Source organism: Montipora capricornis, chromosome 2, assembly GCF_036669925.1.
Source record: "Montipora capricornis isolate CH-2021 chromosome 2, ASM3666992v2, whole genome shotgun sequence".
Classification (NCBI taxonomy): Eukaryota; Metazoa; Cnidaria; class Anthozoa; order Scleractinia; family Acroporidae; genus Montipora; species Montipora capricornis.
The window spans coordinates 59,451,622-59,471,621 of record NC_090884.1 but is presented as its reverse complement, the minus strand read 5'-3'; the positions used below and the strand labels follow the sequence as shown (position 1 = coordinate 59,471,621).

Sequence of the window (20,000 nt, the reverse complement as noted above, 5' to 3'; positions counted from 1 at the left end):
CAATTCGGAAATGGACTATTGTCGGAAACCCTCCTTAAAATGTTGTCAACTTTGAGGAAATTGTGCCGACTGTTTGACGCGAGCAAAGATATTTTAACGTGTAGCGCTAAAATTTCACTTTCACAACTGAAAAAAGAAAATCAGGCACTCAATAAAAACGAAATACAGATTTAAAAAATTAGAGGCCTTCTTTTAAAATTCTTTTTTGAGATATTTTGACGGTACTGTAGTCGATTAGTCTCATTTTTGAAGAAGTAAGAGTTTTTATCCTACCAAGGGTTTCCCTGCTAGCAGAAGTCTCTTTTGGCGATCGTTATGCTGACGACTACGGGAAGAAAGACCTCTGGCATGGGTCGGAACTTGCTTTGATCCAGCCACCGTCCACGACCTTGGACTTCACTATTCTACGGTGCCTTATAAGGGACATCAAATCCAAAAACTCTACTTATCTAGCACTGTCACTTATTTATCTGGCAGTGTCACTTACTATCTAGCACTGTCACTTATTATCTGGCACTGTCACTTACTTATCTAGCACTGCTACTTATTATCTAGCACTGTCACTTAATTATCTAGCACTGCTACTTATTATCTGGCACTGTCACTTATTTATCTGGCAGTGTCACTTATTATCTAGCACTGTCACTTATTATCTGGCACTGTCACTTACTTATCTAGCACTGCTACTTATTATCTAGCACTGTCACTTAATTATCTAGCACTGCTACTTATTATCTGGCACTGTCACTTATTTATCTAGCACTGCTACTTATTATCTAGGCCTAATTAGGCCTAAGGTTAGCTTTTATGTGCTAGATAGTAAGTAGCAGTGCTAGATAGTAAGTGGCAGTGCTAGGTAGTAAGTAGCAGTGCTAGATAATTAAGCGACAGTGCTAGATAATTAAGTGACAGTGCTAGTTACAAAATATATCATGCATCGCATGTCCCTTACTGGGCACCGTACTATTCAAACCACATGCCCCATGATATGTTTGCTGACTGTGACTTGAGCCCACTGTGTCACGCACATTCCATTACAGTAATAGACCATATTCGTATTCTCAGTATTGGACTGGAACTAGCGTGAAATGGAGGCTAATGCGGGGGATCTTTTCAAATGCAAATACTTTTTAATGTATATTCCCCCGCATTAGCTTCCATTTCAAGCTAGTTCCAGTCCAATACTGAGAATACGAATATGGTCTATTATGTTGTTGTTAAGTGAGCCCGCACAACAAGTGATGTATCACGTGAGGACTCGGTCGCTAAGTAACCACCGCGCATGCTCAAAACAGTGAATTTCGTAGAGCGAACGCAAGAAAGGAAACTAAATATTTTGAGCAAGAGCCGATACAACGTAGATTTCTTTTACGGTAATGTACTATATTTCAACTGGCCAAACCAGCCTTCTTCAGGTACAATAAGAGTTTAGTTTACATTGGATTGCCTTTACGTACATATATATATATTTACATAATAACCGAAGTTATTCTCGCATTTTGATTGGTTCTTGCCTATGATCTACTAGAGGACAGACGCACGATTGAGGTCACCATCAGCTTTTAAGCGAATAATTCTTTATTACATAAAACAAAAAGATTCCATGTTGCCGTGCGTCTGTTCAGTCATAGATCAAAGAAGACGTCAAAATGTGGTAAGAACATCAGTGACACACTCGGCTATCGCCTCGTGTGCCACATTTTGTTGTTCTTACCACATTTTGACGTCATCTGTGATCTATTACTGCACAAGTTGAAGTTCAAGTTCAAGTTGAAGTATTTTCTGATAGCGCTCAACTTAACGGGAGCAATAACTACCAGGGTCGTTCGCTTAAGTTGCCTGATGAGTGTGGTCACTTTGTGACTATACGAAACTAACTGTCGCAAAAAGCGATGTGAATAACTTGTGAAGCCCGAAACTAACTGCATAACTGTCTCGAATTCTCCCAACTCCCTCTCGTGTTTAGATGAGGCTATGGAAACATGAAAAAAGTCTCGGCTATTGCTTAAATATATGTACACAGAAGCAGTCCAATATAAACTAAATTTTCATTGTAAATGAAGAATGCCCGGCTGGTCTAGCCAGCCGAAATATAATAAATTACTAAATCAAATCTACGTTGTATCGGCTCTTGCTCAAAATATTAAGTTTCTCCATTTATAATTACGTCGATCAGATCAAGCCAGTTTGATCCAACGTACACCGACAGGAATATTGTCCACGGTTGCTTGCTTGAAAACTCCGCAAAAAAGACACTTCTGCCAACAGGGAAACCTAGAGTGGAATTTGTCACGATATTAATGTTTTTTCTCTTGGCTGGTGTCTTGGGATCGTCAGCTTTAGTACTGATGAATTTCATTCACTTAAGTACAACATAAAGAGCATCACACGAGATTTGTCCTTCCGTTTATCCTTCTCTTTACTGATGGACAAATAACTTCAATTTCTCAAAGGTTGAAAATAAGTGCGAATTAAATCAAAGCACTTATATTAAGATGACTAGAGAAAAATCATAATGACTATTTGGCATGATATTTGACAAAAAAAGTAATGAGCTGGAAAGGCAATCAATATTAAGTTCAGTACCTTATGGGAGTGCACGTTGCTATTTTTAACATTGGTTAGTGGAAATTAAAATCGACAGAAAGCCTTGAAATCCTTAGCAACGATGTACAAACACACCGCTACATACACTACACTAAAAAACCACAAAGTTTCCTCTTCCGTGGTCAATTAATTGATTTAAACGGAAAATTTCCACGCCTGTTTCAGCTCTCTTCCATTTTTAGTAATACTTACATTTTACAGTTATGCCCAGTTGATAATGATTGTCTCTCATAAAACTTTGCCCACCAACAATTAAAAACAGAAAACTTTGCTCGTTTCACAGCCTGTCTATCATTCCCCTTTTGCCAATTTTTCCCAATTCCAGCTGAGGTACTTTTTTGTGAAACTCCAGTGCTTTTTCAGAAACGAATCTGAAAGTTCCTTCTCTTACTCATTTTCTTGCAGTGCGCGGTAGTAGGTCAGGGTTTTTAAATTTCGAAATTAACGGCAATATCGTCGTCTTTCAATTGACGCAAATTCGGCGCTCTTGCATGTAACCCGGAAGTCCAAAATTTCCCCTCGCCGACGCAAGCTATCAGGCGATTTCAATTTTAAACGTATGTCAGTAGCATTGGTACTTATAAAAATACTGAATACTGAACGTTTTATAAAGTGTCTATGAAGTAAAAGGTAGAGGCAGATTTGAAACTTATCGAAAGTCAACAGGGTTTATTGCGACAATGATAATAGTGGTAATTAATAATAATGGTCTTTATTCAACAAACAAGAGCAACAGACGTGCTCACTTAAAAGTATAACTAATGAAGCATAACTTATAAAGGATAAAATAAATAGACGCAGCAGCAAAAATGGTTGCCATGGAAACAGCGTAGTTTTTACTTGCGGTAGATTATCACTGCCAAGTTTGAACAACACCCATCCAATATTTTCGGAGATATTCTCAATTTTCTGATTTATTACATTAATTGTAAAGTTTGTGACGTCGTCAAACTCGAATATCTCTGGAACGAAGGAGAGAAGGTATTCCAAAGTGGGATTCTCGAAGACTCTTCGGCAAAGACTGTCGAGATTTCGAGATCGGATGAAAAGTTTGCGAGTGCCAGGATTTTGGAAGTACTATTCGCCACCCCTTCTTTGAAATAAGCGAAAGATATGTTTATTACTTCACAGGCACTTTAATGAGGGCTTAAATGGACTTATACTGCTCTGTAAATCAGCTTTTAAAATGATTGCCTGGGCTTAAAAACTAATTATCAGCGTTATTTGAAACTGACGAATGCTTACAACATTCCAGTCATTTAGGCGCTGTGCTATGAAATTTTGCGTTTCGGATTATTTCAAAGATTCTTGTAATTTTAAGAAATTCTATTTTAAAAGTGAGATCAGACCCTCAACTTAAACAGTCTATCAGTTCAGTCATTTTTTTTGGGTACTGACGGTCAGTACCTAAAAATGACCCATTTTAAATTTTAAATTATGGATTTTAATTACATCTCTTATATATGTTTCCGAACTTTCGAACTAATAGCAAGCAAGAAATAACTTTCAAAAAGAAACACACAATTTTAAATTTGCAAAACATGTTTCGGATGATCGACATCCATCGTCAGTTGTGAATACAAGTGAAACCGCTAGTCGGTGTTATATAAAAGATAGCTAATAACATGCATAAGTACTGATTAAATAACAACGTGAATAGAAAATACAATGATGAGAAGACAATGGGTATGGACGAGGAAAATTACAGTGAAAGTGTTAAATTGACATGATTAACCTGCTTATTTAATGAGGGTTTTTCCCAACCTATGTGTAAGGCCTCCTTGATTTTTAGTTGAAAAGGCGTGGAGGCCGTGTCAAGGATTGAAAAACACTCCTCCGAGCATAAAGATCTGCATGCTTCTGACCCATTAATGTGCTGAAAGATATGCGAGTTCTTATCCGATGTTAAATGTTCACGAACACGTGTAGCAAGATGTCGGTTTGTTTCGCCGACATAGCAGGCACTACAGCCTGCGCAAGAAAATTTATAAACCACACGGGATCGTGATATATGTGTATATAACAGTTCTGTCGAGCGTTAACCCGTGTTTACTATCTTAATCAAGGAAGTTTGTGAAACATCAAACATTTTTCTTAGCAAATATATGTGCTTGCGTGGCCATTCCTTGTTTACAATCTGTTTTAGTTGAGAGGTTATGTCCTTGATAAGTTAAATGGTCACTTGAAATATTGTTGCTAGCGGTACACAAAGGAAGTTACGTTTATACAAACAATTTTACAAGTTAAAAGAAGCTTTCAATACGATGCGCTGACGAGTTCCTCAGTGACTTTGCTGGTGCATCTTTTGGCATGATGTCACACCAAATCAATGCTTCGTATTCCATTGAGTCGGATCTAGAAAACGTCACAGTTAACGGCAAAGATTCAGCTCCCGAGATAATCGACGACAATGAAGGGTCGGCTTGTTCGATGAGAGTGGACGAGGTGGCATTTTTCGAAGCCGTTCGCGGGGGTAAAACAGAAACCGTTAAGGAACTGATCAATGCCAAACATGTCGACGTCAACTGCAAAAATTACAATGGTGAAACAGCCCTGCAAGTAGCCGTAGAGGAAGAAGCCATCGAAATGATGCAAATATTGTTGAGAAATAAAGCCGAAATTGGGTCGACTTTGTTTCAAGCAGTACGGAACAACTCCTTGCAATGCGTGAGGGTCTTAGTGGCCAACGACCCCAATATACGAAGAGGAACGGCACCTAAAACCCTCGACAGGGCTACAGCAACTACGATTGAAGGAATTTCGGGTAGTTTTGACGAATTCTTGACGCCACTTGTGTTGGCTGTGTTAATCGGAAACTCTGAAATTGTTGAATTTCTTATCAGTAAAGGTTTTAAGGTGGAAGATCCGCAATTACACAAAGCTGGGGATTTTGACGATCAAAATGATGGGAAAGAAACAATGATCAGACTCAGGGAATCACTGGTAAAACTGAACACATATCGCGCTTTAGCCAACCCATTGTATATAGCACATTCGTTTCTTCACGAAACCCGAGAACGAAAGGAATTACGAAGGAGTAGCAGCAAGCATTTGATCAACGATCCTTTATTGCGTTCAATTTCTCTAAAGAAGAAGCTAAAGGACCTTTCCAGCAATGAAAGAGAATTTCGAGATGATTATATGGAGCTTTCAGCACAAACCGAGGATTTTGCAATTCGGTTGCTAGAGGAGTGCAGAAATCTCGAGGAAATAGCTGCTGTTATGGACATGCCGGAACTCGATAAGATGAAGGAGGACGTTCACTTGACGGATAATGAACAGAGAATACGAGTTCTTAACCATGCCATAAAATATCGAAACAAGAAAGTAAGTAAAAGTGCTCGCATACTACATAAACCAACAATGAACTTTTGTTTTAAATTTGATCCATAAATGATAAATCGAGCGAGTTTGGTCTTACTAGTAAATTTCTTTCTCTTTAGATAGTTAAAACCTGAAAAATTGATTGTCATATAATTATTTACTTGCAATGCATAACATGTAACACAGTTTAAAGGCAACGCAGGGTCTCCTTATTTATCAAAGACGAGTTTGATCTGTGCAAGACAGATCATCGCACACTTAAACATTACTTGGGCAGTAATTTACTCTGTTAAATCCGGGCTGAGATTGAATCCGTTTTTACCTAGGTTAAACTGGTGATCCTTATTTAATACCTGCCGGAGTGGGTTGAATATGCACTCTATCTAGTTTAAAGCAGCTATCAACCCCCTGAAATGATTGGAATTACCTATACCTTCCATCAAGCTCTCACAATCTTACGCATCTCAACTCATCTTCTTAAGTAACGTATCATGTCATCGATTTCTGGAAATGGAAATGGCATTTGTTTACCCACGGAACACCTTAAGAGCGCTGAGGAGCTCGTTCAACACGTGTCGGTGTTGTGTTACGTGTTCCGGATCGAATAGGAATTTGGCAGTGTTGGTTTTTGAGGAGAGGGGAAAACCGGAGTACCCGGAGAAAAACCTCTCAACCCACACATGACGCCGGGACCAGGAATGGAATCCGGGCCACAGAGCGGGTGTTCTCACCATTCCCTGACTGCGCCACCCTTATTGCAACGCATCTGACTGCGTATTCAATTAGGTAAAATGAGGATCGTCAATTTAACTCTTGGTAAAAACGGATTCAACCTGACAACAGATTTTACCGGCAACACAACCGCATTGTGTTCTTGCAGCGGCATCGTCTGGAGAACGTAACAAGGCATATGACCCCTTCGACGCCGGTTCAGTGCTCAATTGATTGTCTCTTCACATCCTTTACGGGGTTACCACGAACTCACAAACTAAGCTGACCATATTCTGTAAAGTGTCAAAAAATCAGTTAATTTTTTTGTTCAGATTTTGAAAGTGTGTTTGCTTTACACTTGACTGGCAAAATTTTGAGCTTTGATTTTTATCCGAAAGCCGTTTACTTTGAGTGTAAGTTTTGGATTTCACATTCCACCATTACTCACGTTCAAAACTGACCGATTGGACCTCAGAGGGTTGGATCCAGGGAAAAGTAACGTCAAAGGCTCACTTGCTTAAAATTTCAGGGTGTAAATGCACCTCATTATATACATGTATGCAAAGCGCGAGTTTAAAAGTCTGAAAGCCCAAAACTCCCGTGCTGCATATTAATTTTGCAGCATACACACGCATTGCATTCTTAAGCCCTGGCCAAACCCTGGAACAAAATTGGATTCAACACTCCAACCTGTTTTCCTTCTTAATGCATGCCTCGCTTAGTGAAATTCATTAGAAAACTAAGAAGGTCTGAAAACGTTTGCAATTCCGTGTTGACAGAGATTCTGGCATATTTCAACAATCACACACCACGTCGCCATAAATTCAAGCCTACAGCAGACATCATTGGCGAGTTTTCTTGTCATCATTGTCCATTTCGTCAGACATATAACGGAACTCTTAGAAGGCTTGCCAAAAGTCGACCTTACGAGAATCCCAGGAGAAAGTGTTTTGGCGAGCGAAGCGTGATTTTTCGGACGCGAAGTGGATGAGCGAGCAACGAAGTCGCGAGAGGTCGATTTGTCTCGCTTGCAAGGATTTTATTTGCGTTTTGCGCCAAAAAGGGGATGACGTCATTCGCAAGTCCTCGCTTGATAGCGCAATCCGACGAAAACAATCGAACATGTTGTTTCTACGAAATCGAAAGAGGAAATTTGTTGACTTTGTGCTAAGGGAATCACAAAAAAAGACAAAATAAAACGAAACCTTATTAAATCAATCTCGAGTCCCCCCGTGGAAAGGAGATCTCCAGCGATAATTTTTGGACCAACACTTTGTGCCATTAATTGTGCTGATAGAAATGAAACACTATTTCGAAAGATCAACAAGTAAGGGAAAGCTTCGAATCGTCAAAAAGGTCTATTGATTTCACTCATGGAAGATCAGGTAGGCTTCAGGTGTAGGTGACGTGCTAGACCGGGATTAAAAGATACATCTTAATGAAACTTGCTATTTTACTATTTAGCGATGCGATGACTCTCATTGATGAAGACACTTTCATTTTATTTTTTTTAATTTTTTTTTTTTTGTTTCATTCGACGAAAAATGTGTCGCTAGTTGTCGAGAATCGGCTCGGGACTTCCAAACACCAGTTTATACATAAGATTTAAAATATGTTGTCTCCTACGAATGACGCTCTAATGCCACGACAATTGAGGATAGAGACCAACTCTTTCATGAATGAAATCAGTGGAACAATTACGAAGACGATAGCATAGCAATCCTCTCCAAGTAAGCGATCAAAAGCGTACAGGGTATACCTGCCAACTCTCACGCCTTAACCGTGAGTCTCACGCCTGCGGGTTGAAAACTTTTATCTCACGCTTGCGGGTCAATTTCTCACGCCTGATTGAAAAATGTGAGTTGTTGCCGTCTTGCTTGGCACAATTTCCAAAAATATGTTAACTCAGACCCATGTAAGGAAAGAAAACCATGTGTAAAATGAATAAATGACAATACCTTCCTCGCAATCTCTGAACTTTGAAGTGAAAAGCACTGGGAGAGAGCTCGCTTTTATATGTCTTCGAAAGACTTCGGACGTCTTCGGAAAACTTCGGACTTCTTCGGAAGACTTCAGACGTCTTCGGAAATCTTCGGAAATGATCGTGTCGTCTTCAAAAATCCCAGCACTCCCAGGATAAAAATATTTCACTCCTATATCTCAGGGATATTGGCAGGGATAACAGGGCTAGTTCAAAGGTGAGACTTTCCCCAGCTTCGGTTGGAGCAGACACAAACACATCTCTGTGAAACAGATATGCCTGAATTCTTTTCCCCTGATAGTCGCGCAATTCGGAATATCCTGTGGTCTTAGCAGCTTCATCCATCACGTTTTTGGGTCGCTAAAATTGGCACCAATCAAATATGAAAAGTCCTAAATGAGACCCGTATGAGACGAAGGACTTTTCGAAAGTCTACGGAACTCTCGACGCCGTAGAAGTTTATATTGGATTGCAGTACATATATCTCTAACGAATGCCCTTGTAAGCAATGTTTGAGACAGTTTTGGTTCTTTTTGGCCAGATAGGACTTAGAAAAGCGGTTTGATAAGCTTGCTCGAACATACGAATTTCGGCCCGTCACTATAAAGTGCAGCCTGCAGACTGAGTGTAAAATGAAGACTAGGTACAAAATAGGGCTTTTAGTGAGCCTTTAGTGAGCCATTGACGTCATTTTTCCTCAAGCCAGCTCTCTCGAAATGTTAGTAACGCCGGACCATTAAATAAGAAAATTGAAGTTAATATAAACAGGTGTCTTTGAAATCAAGGCTTAAAACATTAGTCGCTTAGTGTTTAGTTCACGTAGTTCTGAAATCCAAACAAAAATATGAATTGATTCTTTGGTCACAGGGGCACTTTAACCCTTTAACTTCCAGGAGTGATTGTTGCGTAAATTCTCCTCACAATTTCAATGAAATGTCAGTCAGACAGGTATTTAGAACGGAAACTATCATCAGCTTAAAAGGTGTGTTCTTGATATAACACCAAATTTTCATGACCAAAAAAGAAATCCATGGTACTAGTTAGTCTGCCAAAGACACAGGGACCAAAGGGCGCAAATATCTAAGCCTAGTCTTTCAATTTAGTTGTCATCATTTTGTTTTCAGTTCTGTGCTCATCCATACAGTCAAGTCATGTTAAACTCAGTTGTGTACAGGGGCACATATCGATGGAATCACTTCTCTCCCCTCAAAAAGTTTTTCCTGGCGTTGCTGTATTCTGTATTGATGCCGCTGTGCATGGTGGGATACATACTAACTCCTTCCAATCGAGTGACAAAGAAGCTTGAGATGCCGCTCTACAAACTCTTGGGTCAAATCTCTTCTACCATGTGGTTGCTGGCTTTGGTTACGATGTCTGCCTTTCAGGATAAATTCGATTCATTTCTACGGATATCGCCTCTAAGTATGTCGTAAAGACTTGAGTAGTTTTCAGTTGAGTGCGCTTAACTAACTCTTCTGTCCAGGAAAGCAGGTAGTAAGATGCGCAACAAATTAAGTGTTCCAGTGTTCCATCACTAATCTTTACTTTAGGAGCATAGTTAAGAGAACACTTCACGGCTTTGCGACGTTGATTGAATAACCTATTTTGGGGACAAATGTTCAAAATTAACTTCTTGCATACAAATTTATAAAAGCCATAAAAATAATCGTTTCTGGTATTTAAATCGGGCTTAAAGCTAAAACTTCTAAAAATCCTGAATTTTTTAAATTCTAATGGGAAACGATATGCCGGAGGCTTTTAAAATGTCTACTGAATCAAATCATTACAGCCATTGCGCAGTTTAATTGGGAGTCTTCCTGGATTTAGTCGGGTCACCTTGTGACGTTTCTTGTCTGTATTCTAGATACAAGTGGTGCTGTAATGGGAAAGAGCAGCAAGGGAACTAACTATACGCATTCTCGATCATATTTGAAAACTTAAACCAAAGTAATATTTTACGCCAGTCATAATTCTGAATAGAAAACTGAACCAAGCTGATGAGCCCTTGAAAAAGCATGAACAAATAATTTTGCTCTCATTTCCGCGGACTGGCTTAATGCCTTGTACCGTGAGATTTATCAACAAGTGTAGTAAACATTCATTAGAAAGATACTCTCAGATTAAAAAACGAATTTGATAAGAGCTAAAACGCCAGGACCAGATCTAAAAGGTAGCACTGAATTTCAGCAGGGAGCAGTTTCCCGTCGAGTTACTTGATTATATTGTTGTCGGCTGAAATCATGCACACTGTAAGTTTTCCCTAGATCATTTAATTAAAATTATTTCAAACAGTGATGGAATGAAAAACAACAAGGTACATTCTGCCTGCAATGATCTACCGTTTAATTATAAAATCAACCACGTTTGAAAGGGTGAGATCGTCTTGCGCGAAGAGAATTGTTCAGCCAAACTTGAGCCCTAAAAAATCACGAGCCTTGGACTGGCGTCACTCATTTCCATAATCACGTTTACTGGAGTGAGGGATAGTGATAAAACCTCTTGCTAGGCAAACGCTTCCATTTCTCCAGCTAGCAATCTAAGGTCTTCTATTGCTTTCGGGACCAAGCAATTGTCGCTGCTAATGTTGGCGCTTGATCATTGTACTTTCTTACATCTCTTTTTGATTTGCTTTTGTCCTATTTGCTTTTTGCAGCTGTTTTGGTAGGTATTTGGGTGTTTGGTATAACTGTTCAGGAGATCAAACACGTTAAAAACCAAGGCGTGGACAGATATCTGGGCGAGTGGTGGCACCTGGCAATTATACCCATGATTGCATTCTACATCCTCGCCGCTGGCCTTTGGATCGTTGGCTATGCATGCGCAGTCTCGGATTCCGGAGGATGGACTGTTCATGTACGCGATCTACAGGGAAGCACTTCCCTTGGTCCGTACCGTCTCTTATTACTGTCCAACAGTTTCTACGCACTGGCCTTGGTGCTTACATTTTTTGAAGCTTCACATGTCTTTCAAGTGAACTCTGTCCTAGGACCTCTTCATTTATCGTTAATGATGATGGTCAAGGATATTTTAAGGTTTCTTGCACTTTTTGCGCTCAATGTTGGTGCGTTCGCTCTTGCCATGAGGAAACTTTACTCGCAGTATGTGCACACCTCACACCACATAACAGAACTTAAAAACGGCACCGAAATTCATACCTTTCAAAAGTAAGTATTGGACAAATGAAACGTTACCTCATTATCCGGCAATTTGATCATCGCTTAACCTAGTCCCCAGGGAAGACACCCGGGTATGATGTAGTCACGTGCGTCCTATCATAGCAAGCAAGCGATGAAGAGGGTGTGTTACGTAGCTGCGAATGTTGACTCCATTAAAACAACAGGATCCCCATATCTTCCTTAATTGTCGCGGACAAACGTGACTAGACTTTACCAGGGTGTTTTGGGTGTTTTCCGAAGACGAGAATTAAAGATCGTTCTTTAGTTGTTCGATGTATTTACAGCCTCATCGACAACCAACACACTCACCCATTTGTGCTGGTTCCCAAAGAAGCAGATCGTAACCAATGTCTTCTTTGTTGATAAGCGTTTGCTATATTAAAATTAGTCCACAATCTCACAGCAGTATTTGTTTCGTTAATCAGATTTTAAGATAGCCATTTGCTCCAACAACAAAAAGGAACAAGTTGACATCTTTATATCCATTGTCATGATTAATGACGGGAACATCCTCCCTTAGTTTTTTTTTTTTTTTTTTTTTTTAATGAATTTTTGTTTTAAAGGCTGAAATATAGTTCGCTTGACGCCATTCACTGTTTCCCTTGCCGTCATAGGTTTGAAGGAACGCTATCCACACTGTTTTGGGCACTGTTTGGGCATGTAACGTTTACAGATTTCGAAACCAACAAAAACGCAGAAATCACCGAAGTCACAGGAATGCTTCTTTTTGCTGGATATAGCGTCGCTTCCGTGCTGGTTGCGCTAAACTTACTGATTGCTATGCTCAATAACTCGTACCAAAAAGTTGCGGTAAGTTTAACGCAAAGATAAGTTAACCGTTTCGACAGTTTAACTAATGTCCCAAGATCAAAACTTTAGGCAGTCTCCAATCTACGTAGCTCTGAGTTTTTTCACTTTAAGGAGTAAAAAGGCTATGTATTAGTACGGAATTTTTGGCAGCTATCACGACTACGGCAACGAACAACTAACAATCGGTGCGGTTACACGGGGCACTTTTAGCGCGGTAAATGACCCTATTAGCACGGGAAACTACATTTAGTGCGTGTGACCGACATTTCCCAACGTAAAGTTCCCGTGGTAAATTTCCATGGATACGTCAAAAAAATCAGACGAAGCGCTCATGACATTTCACGTGGTAAGTTGGAAGGGTGTTTTGATGCCCGAAGTACAAGAGCCAATCACGATGCTGATTAAATTTCCCGCCAACGAATTTCGTGACATTTTTTTATTACATCGGTAAGGTATCTTTGTAAACTGTGACCGCTGATTAACACGGTATTCTAAAGCCCAAGTGTGAGGCACCGCGGGATAACTTACAATGGGAAATGGCATTTGCCATGGTGTGTGTTAGCCCACCTAATGTGAACGAAATATCCTCTAACTGAACTAAATTGGCTCAAACGCTTTGAGACAAGTACAGAGAACAAAAGATTTTCATTTTTGAGCTTACATTTGGTTGTTGTCATTGGTATTTTGCACAGTTCGACGAAGAAATGTACCAAAATGTATGGCGCTCGTGAAGCACTGGTATTCTTCCTCTTAGTCAAAATATCATTTTTGTGGCGTCTGTTGCCGTAGCCTTCTTAACTGCTTAACTAAAGTGTCTAATGTCCTCAATGGCGATAAGAGGATTTTGCTTAGCAAAGCAAAACAAACAAGCATATTTAACGTCGATAACTCGTAAAAGTAATTTAACTGACAAACCTCAGGTGGACGGTGCGCTTCTGTCTTCCCCTTGAAGACGGCAAAAACACTTGCCATGAACGCATGGAAATTATCTTTTTCTTTTCTCTCCTTTAAGAAGTTACTCAATATTTGTGGCTAACAGGCCAGTGTCAGCCTGTTGATTGCAGTGAACGTGATACTAAATCACTACTAAAATGGAAGAGGATTGTACTTTGTAAAACGTAGGCAAATTCTTCCTATTCAGGTCTCCTGCTCATAATCATTGCACCCATCAGAAAGGTTGGCTCTTAGTGCCTCTCTTTTGCTTCATGATCACTTGGCACAGCTAACACTTTGACAATTTTTGTTCTTTTAGGAAGAAAAAGATATGAAGTGGAAGTTCGCAAGAACCCGTATCTGGATGTATTATGTTAGTGAGGTCAGTCCTTTGCCTCCTCCATTTAACCTCATTCCCGTGGACAAAGCTGCATCCTGTATACAGTGGCTTGCGAAACGATGCTGGTGCATTAACGAAGTGAGGGTAAGAATAGGCTCCTGGTATAGGGCAATTTTTGTTTACATTTGTTGCCTATCGCTTTCCAATATTAAGGTAAAGATTATTGAAAGCGCTCGTTGTTATTATTTGACAGTTGTAACATAAGGATGTCTCCTAAGTTATTAGGGAGCTTACGAAACGACGACGCCGACGGCAACGACGACGCTACAAAACAATAGGTTTAGTGAGCAAAAACAATGGCTCTGCACGCGCACGCTCTGCACGTGCGTTTTACATTTTGGTACATCTCTTTGCCGTCATCTCCTAAATGACGACGTGAAATGACCAAATTCAAGGTTCTGTGGAGGACGTTAGCACATGACGATTAATTTTCAGTTTTCTCTCTAAGCTTTCAACCCACTCATACCATTTTCATTCCTCGACAGTTGCTACACATTTTTAAGGCGAAACGACATGAAATAGCTTTGTAGTGATATGGATAAGGCGAACTTGTATTTTTAAATGAAGTCGTCGTTGCCGTCGTCGTCCTCGTTTCGTAAGCTCCCTATTAGAGAGCTTTAGCAACGACGATGGGAACGGCAGCGAGAACGTCATGTAAAAACATAAATTCACGCTATTGCGATCACTTCGCGATTGTTCCATGCTTTTTGATATGACAAAGGTGTAGCAGTCCCTCAGGAATGAAACCGTTACGAGCGTCGCTTAATTTAGGGGAGAAAAATAAAAATTTATGTCCAAGTGCTGACGTTCTCCATAACACCTCAAACTTGGTTATTTCACGTTGTTGTTTTGCTGACGACGGCAAAGAAATGGACAAAAATGAAAAAGGTACGTGCAGAGCGTGCAAAGCTATTGTTTTTGTCCACTAAATATGCAAATTTGTAACGTTCTCGTTGCCGTCGCCGTTGTCGTAGCTAAAGCTCCCTATTAATACGACTGGGGAGTCGTACGTAGCTCAGTGTACATAGGTCCTAGGAAGTGCCAACATTAAAATAATTAGAGTACTAAGAAATAAAGTTAAAGAAACTAGAGCGGTTTTCACATGAGTGTCGTAAAACCAAAACCAAAGTAATTACTTTGACCAATCAAAAAGGACGTGAGACAATCCAGTAAACTAATCAAAGCTCGAAGTAATTACACGTAGCCGACACAAAGCGCTGGAAAATGTGCACGCGCAAGCCACGATTGGTTTTGGTTTCACTTCTGATTGGTTGAAAACGTAGCGCGAGAACTTTGAACCAATCACTGAGTGAAGTAATGCCAAACCAAAGTAATTCTCTAATTACTTTCGACACTCAATTGAAAACCGCTCTAAAGACTAATTACTAAGTATGTTATTATTATTATTATTATTATTATTATTATTATTATTATTATCACCATCATCATCATTATCATCATTATTATCATTATTATTGTTATTGTTATTGTTATTGTTATTGTTATTGTTATTGTTATTATTATTATTATTATTATTATTACAGCAGTGTTAAAACTTCCATTTGCTTAACATTAAAATGGCACACAAGGGCGAAAACGCAACCTAGAGCCCATGTTGGCTAACTAATTTCCACAATATATCTAGATTATAAAAGAAAAAGAACATAAATACAAGAAAATATCAATATTAAGATAGCTAAGAATCCTTTTTCTAAATTTTCTTTCCACTGAACTTAAAAGATGTCAGTGTATTAATAGGGAGCTTTAGCAACGATAACGGCGACGACAACGAGAACGTCACAAATTTGCATATTTAGTTGGCAAAAACAATATCTTTGCACGCTCTGCACGTGCGTTTTTCATTTATGTCCATTTCGTTGCCTTCGTCAGCAAAACAACAACGTGAAATAGCCAAATTTGAGGTTTTATGGAGGACGTCAGTGACTTGAGGATAAATTTTCATTTTCTCCCCCAAATTAACCTTCACTCATATCGGTTTCATTCTTGAGGGACTGCCACACCATTATCATGTTAAAAAGCTTTGAATAGTCTTGAAGTTATTACAATAATGGGAATTCATGTTTTGAGATGACGTTCTCGTTGCCGTTCCCGTCGTCGTTGCTAAAGCTCCCTAATAATAAGTAGATACTATAATATAAAATACTCTAATTGGTAACAATTGCTTAGTCTAGTGTCTTTAGGTTTCCTCAAAGTCTCTAAGAATTATGATATGGTAATCTAATTTGATAGTTCCAATTAAGTTAATCAATGGTTTACACGACTACAAAAGTGTTTTGAAAGTACACACAATGTTCAATGTCAATGGAATTACAGCTTTCTGCATTTTTACGAGCACTTGACTGCCTTTCCTTCCCACCAACTTGCTCATCTTTTCTTCCAACTCTATGGAACATCCATCAAGAACGTCCATAATGATATTAAACTGTTCCACCTTGTATCCTTTGAATTGCTTTTTTAAATCATGTCTGATAGGGCCATACTTGTGGGTCTTTTCCGCCTCTTTCTTGCTGCTTGCTTTCCTTCAGTCCATGGGCAGCTCATTTCCAGTGTTGTCATCTTCTTGTCTTTGTGGTTAATGATGCGGGCATCTATCCTGTTAGCACGTACTTCAGTGACTTCCGCGTACACGGGGACATTCCAATATGCTTGATAACCCTGGCATTCTGTCAACTTGGCCAAATTCTTTTAAGCATCTCCAAGAACAGAATCTTGAGTGCTGAGTTGTGTCTCCATACGCACTTCGTCTGTGTCAAAGCAGAGCAGCCGGCTAAGATATTTGAAACACTTTCGAGATCTTTCATGCACAGTTTACACCTCAGATCATCTTCTACTATGGAACCGATCTTTTTTCCTATAGTACGTCCTGGTTGGTAGCAATTGTTCGTAAAGTTCATGTAAACTATACCGGCTATGACGTGTAAGGGACAAGAGTTCCAGCTCTTTAACCATTCAAAGCATTTCCCATAATAGAGTCATCCTTCCATTTTTACATTTGTGTTTAATTTTCCACCACTGGTTCTGGGGAGTACTCATACCACTTATCTCCACAGTCAACCCATAGTGCTTGCAAAGGTCCCAATGGATACCTTGGGTCACGTTGTCATGACGGCGCTTGTATTCCGTCTGGGCTATCTTTGGACATTCACTTAGTACGTGATTTACCGTCTCATCATTTTTCTTGCATATATAATCTGCACAAAGGATCTAGATAATCTCTGAGCAATGATACTTTAAAAATTCGAAACTTTACACCGGATAAATCACTATTCAGCGGATAACTACTAGCAAAACCCATTGAGTTATCCACTGAATAGTGAATTATAGCCAGTGGATAGAGCTATCCACCCTTCGAACAACTGGGGCCAGGTCAGGTATATGGGTTCATTTTGATGGCTAATAAATGAACAGGCCTAAGACTGGAGATTTAACTACGTTTGCAAGTTTTTTGACCTTTTGAAGTCAATTTGTAAATAGCATAATGTTTTCTGTGAGCAAACTCGGATGTTAATGAAATAAAATTTTAACAATTACGTCATCAAAGATTCCCTTATAAGGGCCCTCATTTCGTAAGCATACAACATGCTGAATACACAATATATGTCTTACAGGAGACAACTTGAGGTAACTCAAAATTAACCAGTACCCAGCTGGATTGATAGCTCAGTTGGCGGAGCAAGTGCAGCGTAATCGCACCGTCCTGGGTTCGTTTACTGAGCCTTCCTTCCTTGTTGCTCAATTGACATGGATGATCATTCCAATTTTCCTTTCAGGTCCATTCTTCAGTTTAAACATATGGAACTTCATAAATTAAGATTCCTGTAAAGAGTTTTGAGTTCATACTTTTCCATAAGTATTTCCCCTATTTTTGTTAGCCTTGTTTCTCGTAGTTTTTAAGAAAGGTCTCCAATTCTTGTCTATAGCTGTTGCAAATTGCAATTTCCCCGCAGAGGTTGTAAGTGATGAGATACGACCTTCAATGCCTCTTTTGCAGATGAAAATCAAGCAATATTTGTTAACGCTGTAGGGAGCTATCCAACCGCTCGAAAATTTCTTGAACCCCTCAATTATTAAATGGCGATTTATTATCGTAAGTTATGTGATAATTGCTCCTTCTCGCTCTGTTTCAGTGTGACGGTCTTGGATACAACAAATCGAAGGAAACTACTACGAGAATAACGACAAATATTAAAAGAGTAAGTATACAAAAACGTGTCTCTAAAATTAAAGCGAATTCTTAACCTACTCTGAGGAGTGTTCGAAAACACGATATCAAGACTATGCTATCAATCACTCAAGTTAGTCGCTCTTACCTATGGGCGATACTGCCAAAATGTACATGCCAGATATATTTCTTTATTTCCTTTTAAATGTTTCCATTATCGGGACTGGAGGTCGGAGCCGAAAGTGTCGGAGGGTGAAACAAAAGCGATATTTATCATGGTCGGCTCTCAGTTGTTGTTTTCCCAATCTGACCTTCCCAATCATCCAACACAATTTTACAATTTTAAAGGCCAAACGCTCGCAACATTTCAACGCAACTTCTTGGAACATTGTTGGGCACAACATGCTGCATACGTTTGGGCACTGTGTTGCGATATGTTGCAACATGTTGGATGTTGTTGGATCAAATTTGGTAAAGTCTGCATTCGAGCTCTATCCGGTTTCCATGGCATGAAGCGACTAGGAATATTTCTACTGCCCCCAGGATGGGATGCCAGTCCATTGCAGGGTTACCCCCAGCATTTTGCCGGTACCCATTTATACACCTGGGTGGAGAGAGGCACCGTGAGAGTAAAGTGTCTTGCTCAAGAACACAACACAATGTCCCTGGCCAGGGAGCCGTTTCTCGAAAGTCCCGAAACTTTACGGGCCATTTTCGGGTGTCACAATTCCTTTTGTAACTCAAGAACGGAGAGCATTTAATTCGTCAAACTTCACAGCTAATTTTCTTTTTGGTACCTTGAAAGCATGCTAAAAGATCGGCTTTCCAAAACAAGCAGCTGACAATTTCGCAGGTGGCTTTTCGGGCCCGAAGAGTTTTCGGGACTTTCGAGAAACGGGCCCCAGGACTCGAACCCGGACCATTCGCTCCGGAGTCAAGCACACTAACCATGAGGACACCTCGCCTCCCACAAATTTGAAAATCGTCAAATCTTTCGTGTAACAATTTGGATGTTGCATGATGTTGTAGTACACACAACATCGCTGCACTAGGGCATGCGCGCTAGGTCCCCTTGTTGCGCGCCAGGGGCCTGGGGCACTTAAACATTGACATGTTGCCTTGAAAATGTTGAGAATGTTGCGCGCGTTTGGCCCGTTCAACACATGTCGGAACATCATGCAACAATGTTGCAAGATCTTGCATTGAATGGTGCCAGCGTTTGACCATCCCGTTCAACACATGTTGGAACATCATGCAACAATGTTGCAGCTCTTGGCTTGAAATGTTGCGAGCGTTCGGCCGGGCCTTAATCGTAGCTATTATAAAATTCTCTAATCTGATTGGTTATGAACAGCACTGTGGACAACTTGGACACTCGTCCCTCCAGCTGAGGACAGTGATTGGACACCTTATAGCTGGACAGTTGTACTCCAGCTATTAAAAAGGAACTAACTAAACAAAAAAAATTGGGCTGATTAAGCGATAAACATTTTATCACTGCCGTCTTCTCGTATTTTGTAATAGTTGATAACAGGACTTCGTGTTCCCCGGCGTACAATGCAGGGGGTAATCGTGCTCGAAATCTCAAATAGGGCTCGTGCTATTTTAAAATTATTCGCCCAGTTACTCCCAGAATTGCACTCCACTCAGTCCTATTATCATTATGAATAAAACCATAGTAAACAGGAGGGGATAAAAAGTACGTATCATAAGATCTTTTATTTATAAGTGTGTAAAGGCCAAAGAAGCAAAACCTCTCTCTACCGAGTCACTACCCCATTGAATAAACAAGAGAAGCTTGACGATCAAGAAAATACAAAAAAACTGTGAACAAGGCGATCTAATACATTAATTTTGCTTACATAATTCAAGTGC

At 39.8% G+C, this 20,000-nt stretch overlaps 1 protein-coding gene across 1 annotated transcript in view; it reads left to right on the top strand.

Moving 5' to 3' along the window:
- The first annotated feature begins 4,920 nt into the window (after nt 1–4,920).
- Nucleotides 4,921–20,000, top strand: part of LOC138037577 (short transient receptor potential channel 4-like) — an 18,944-nt gene continuing 3,864 nt past the window's right edge. The window contains exons 1-6 of the mRNA XM_068883484.1: nt 4,921–5,934; nt 9,748–10,045; nt 11,277–11,787; nt 12,414–12,609; nt 13,862–14,026; nt 18,091–18,156. Coding sequence (XP_068739585.1) covers nt 4,921–5,934; nt 9,748–10,045; nt 11,277–11,787; nt 12,414–12,609; nt 13,862–14,026; nt 18,091–18,156 — 2,250 coding nt within the window. The remainder of the gene's footprint in view (nt 5,935–9,747; nt 10,046–11,276; nt 11,788–12,413; nt 12,610–13,861; nt 14,027–18,090; nt 18,157–20,000) is intronic.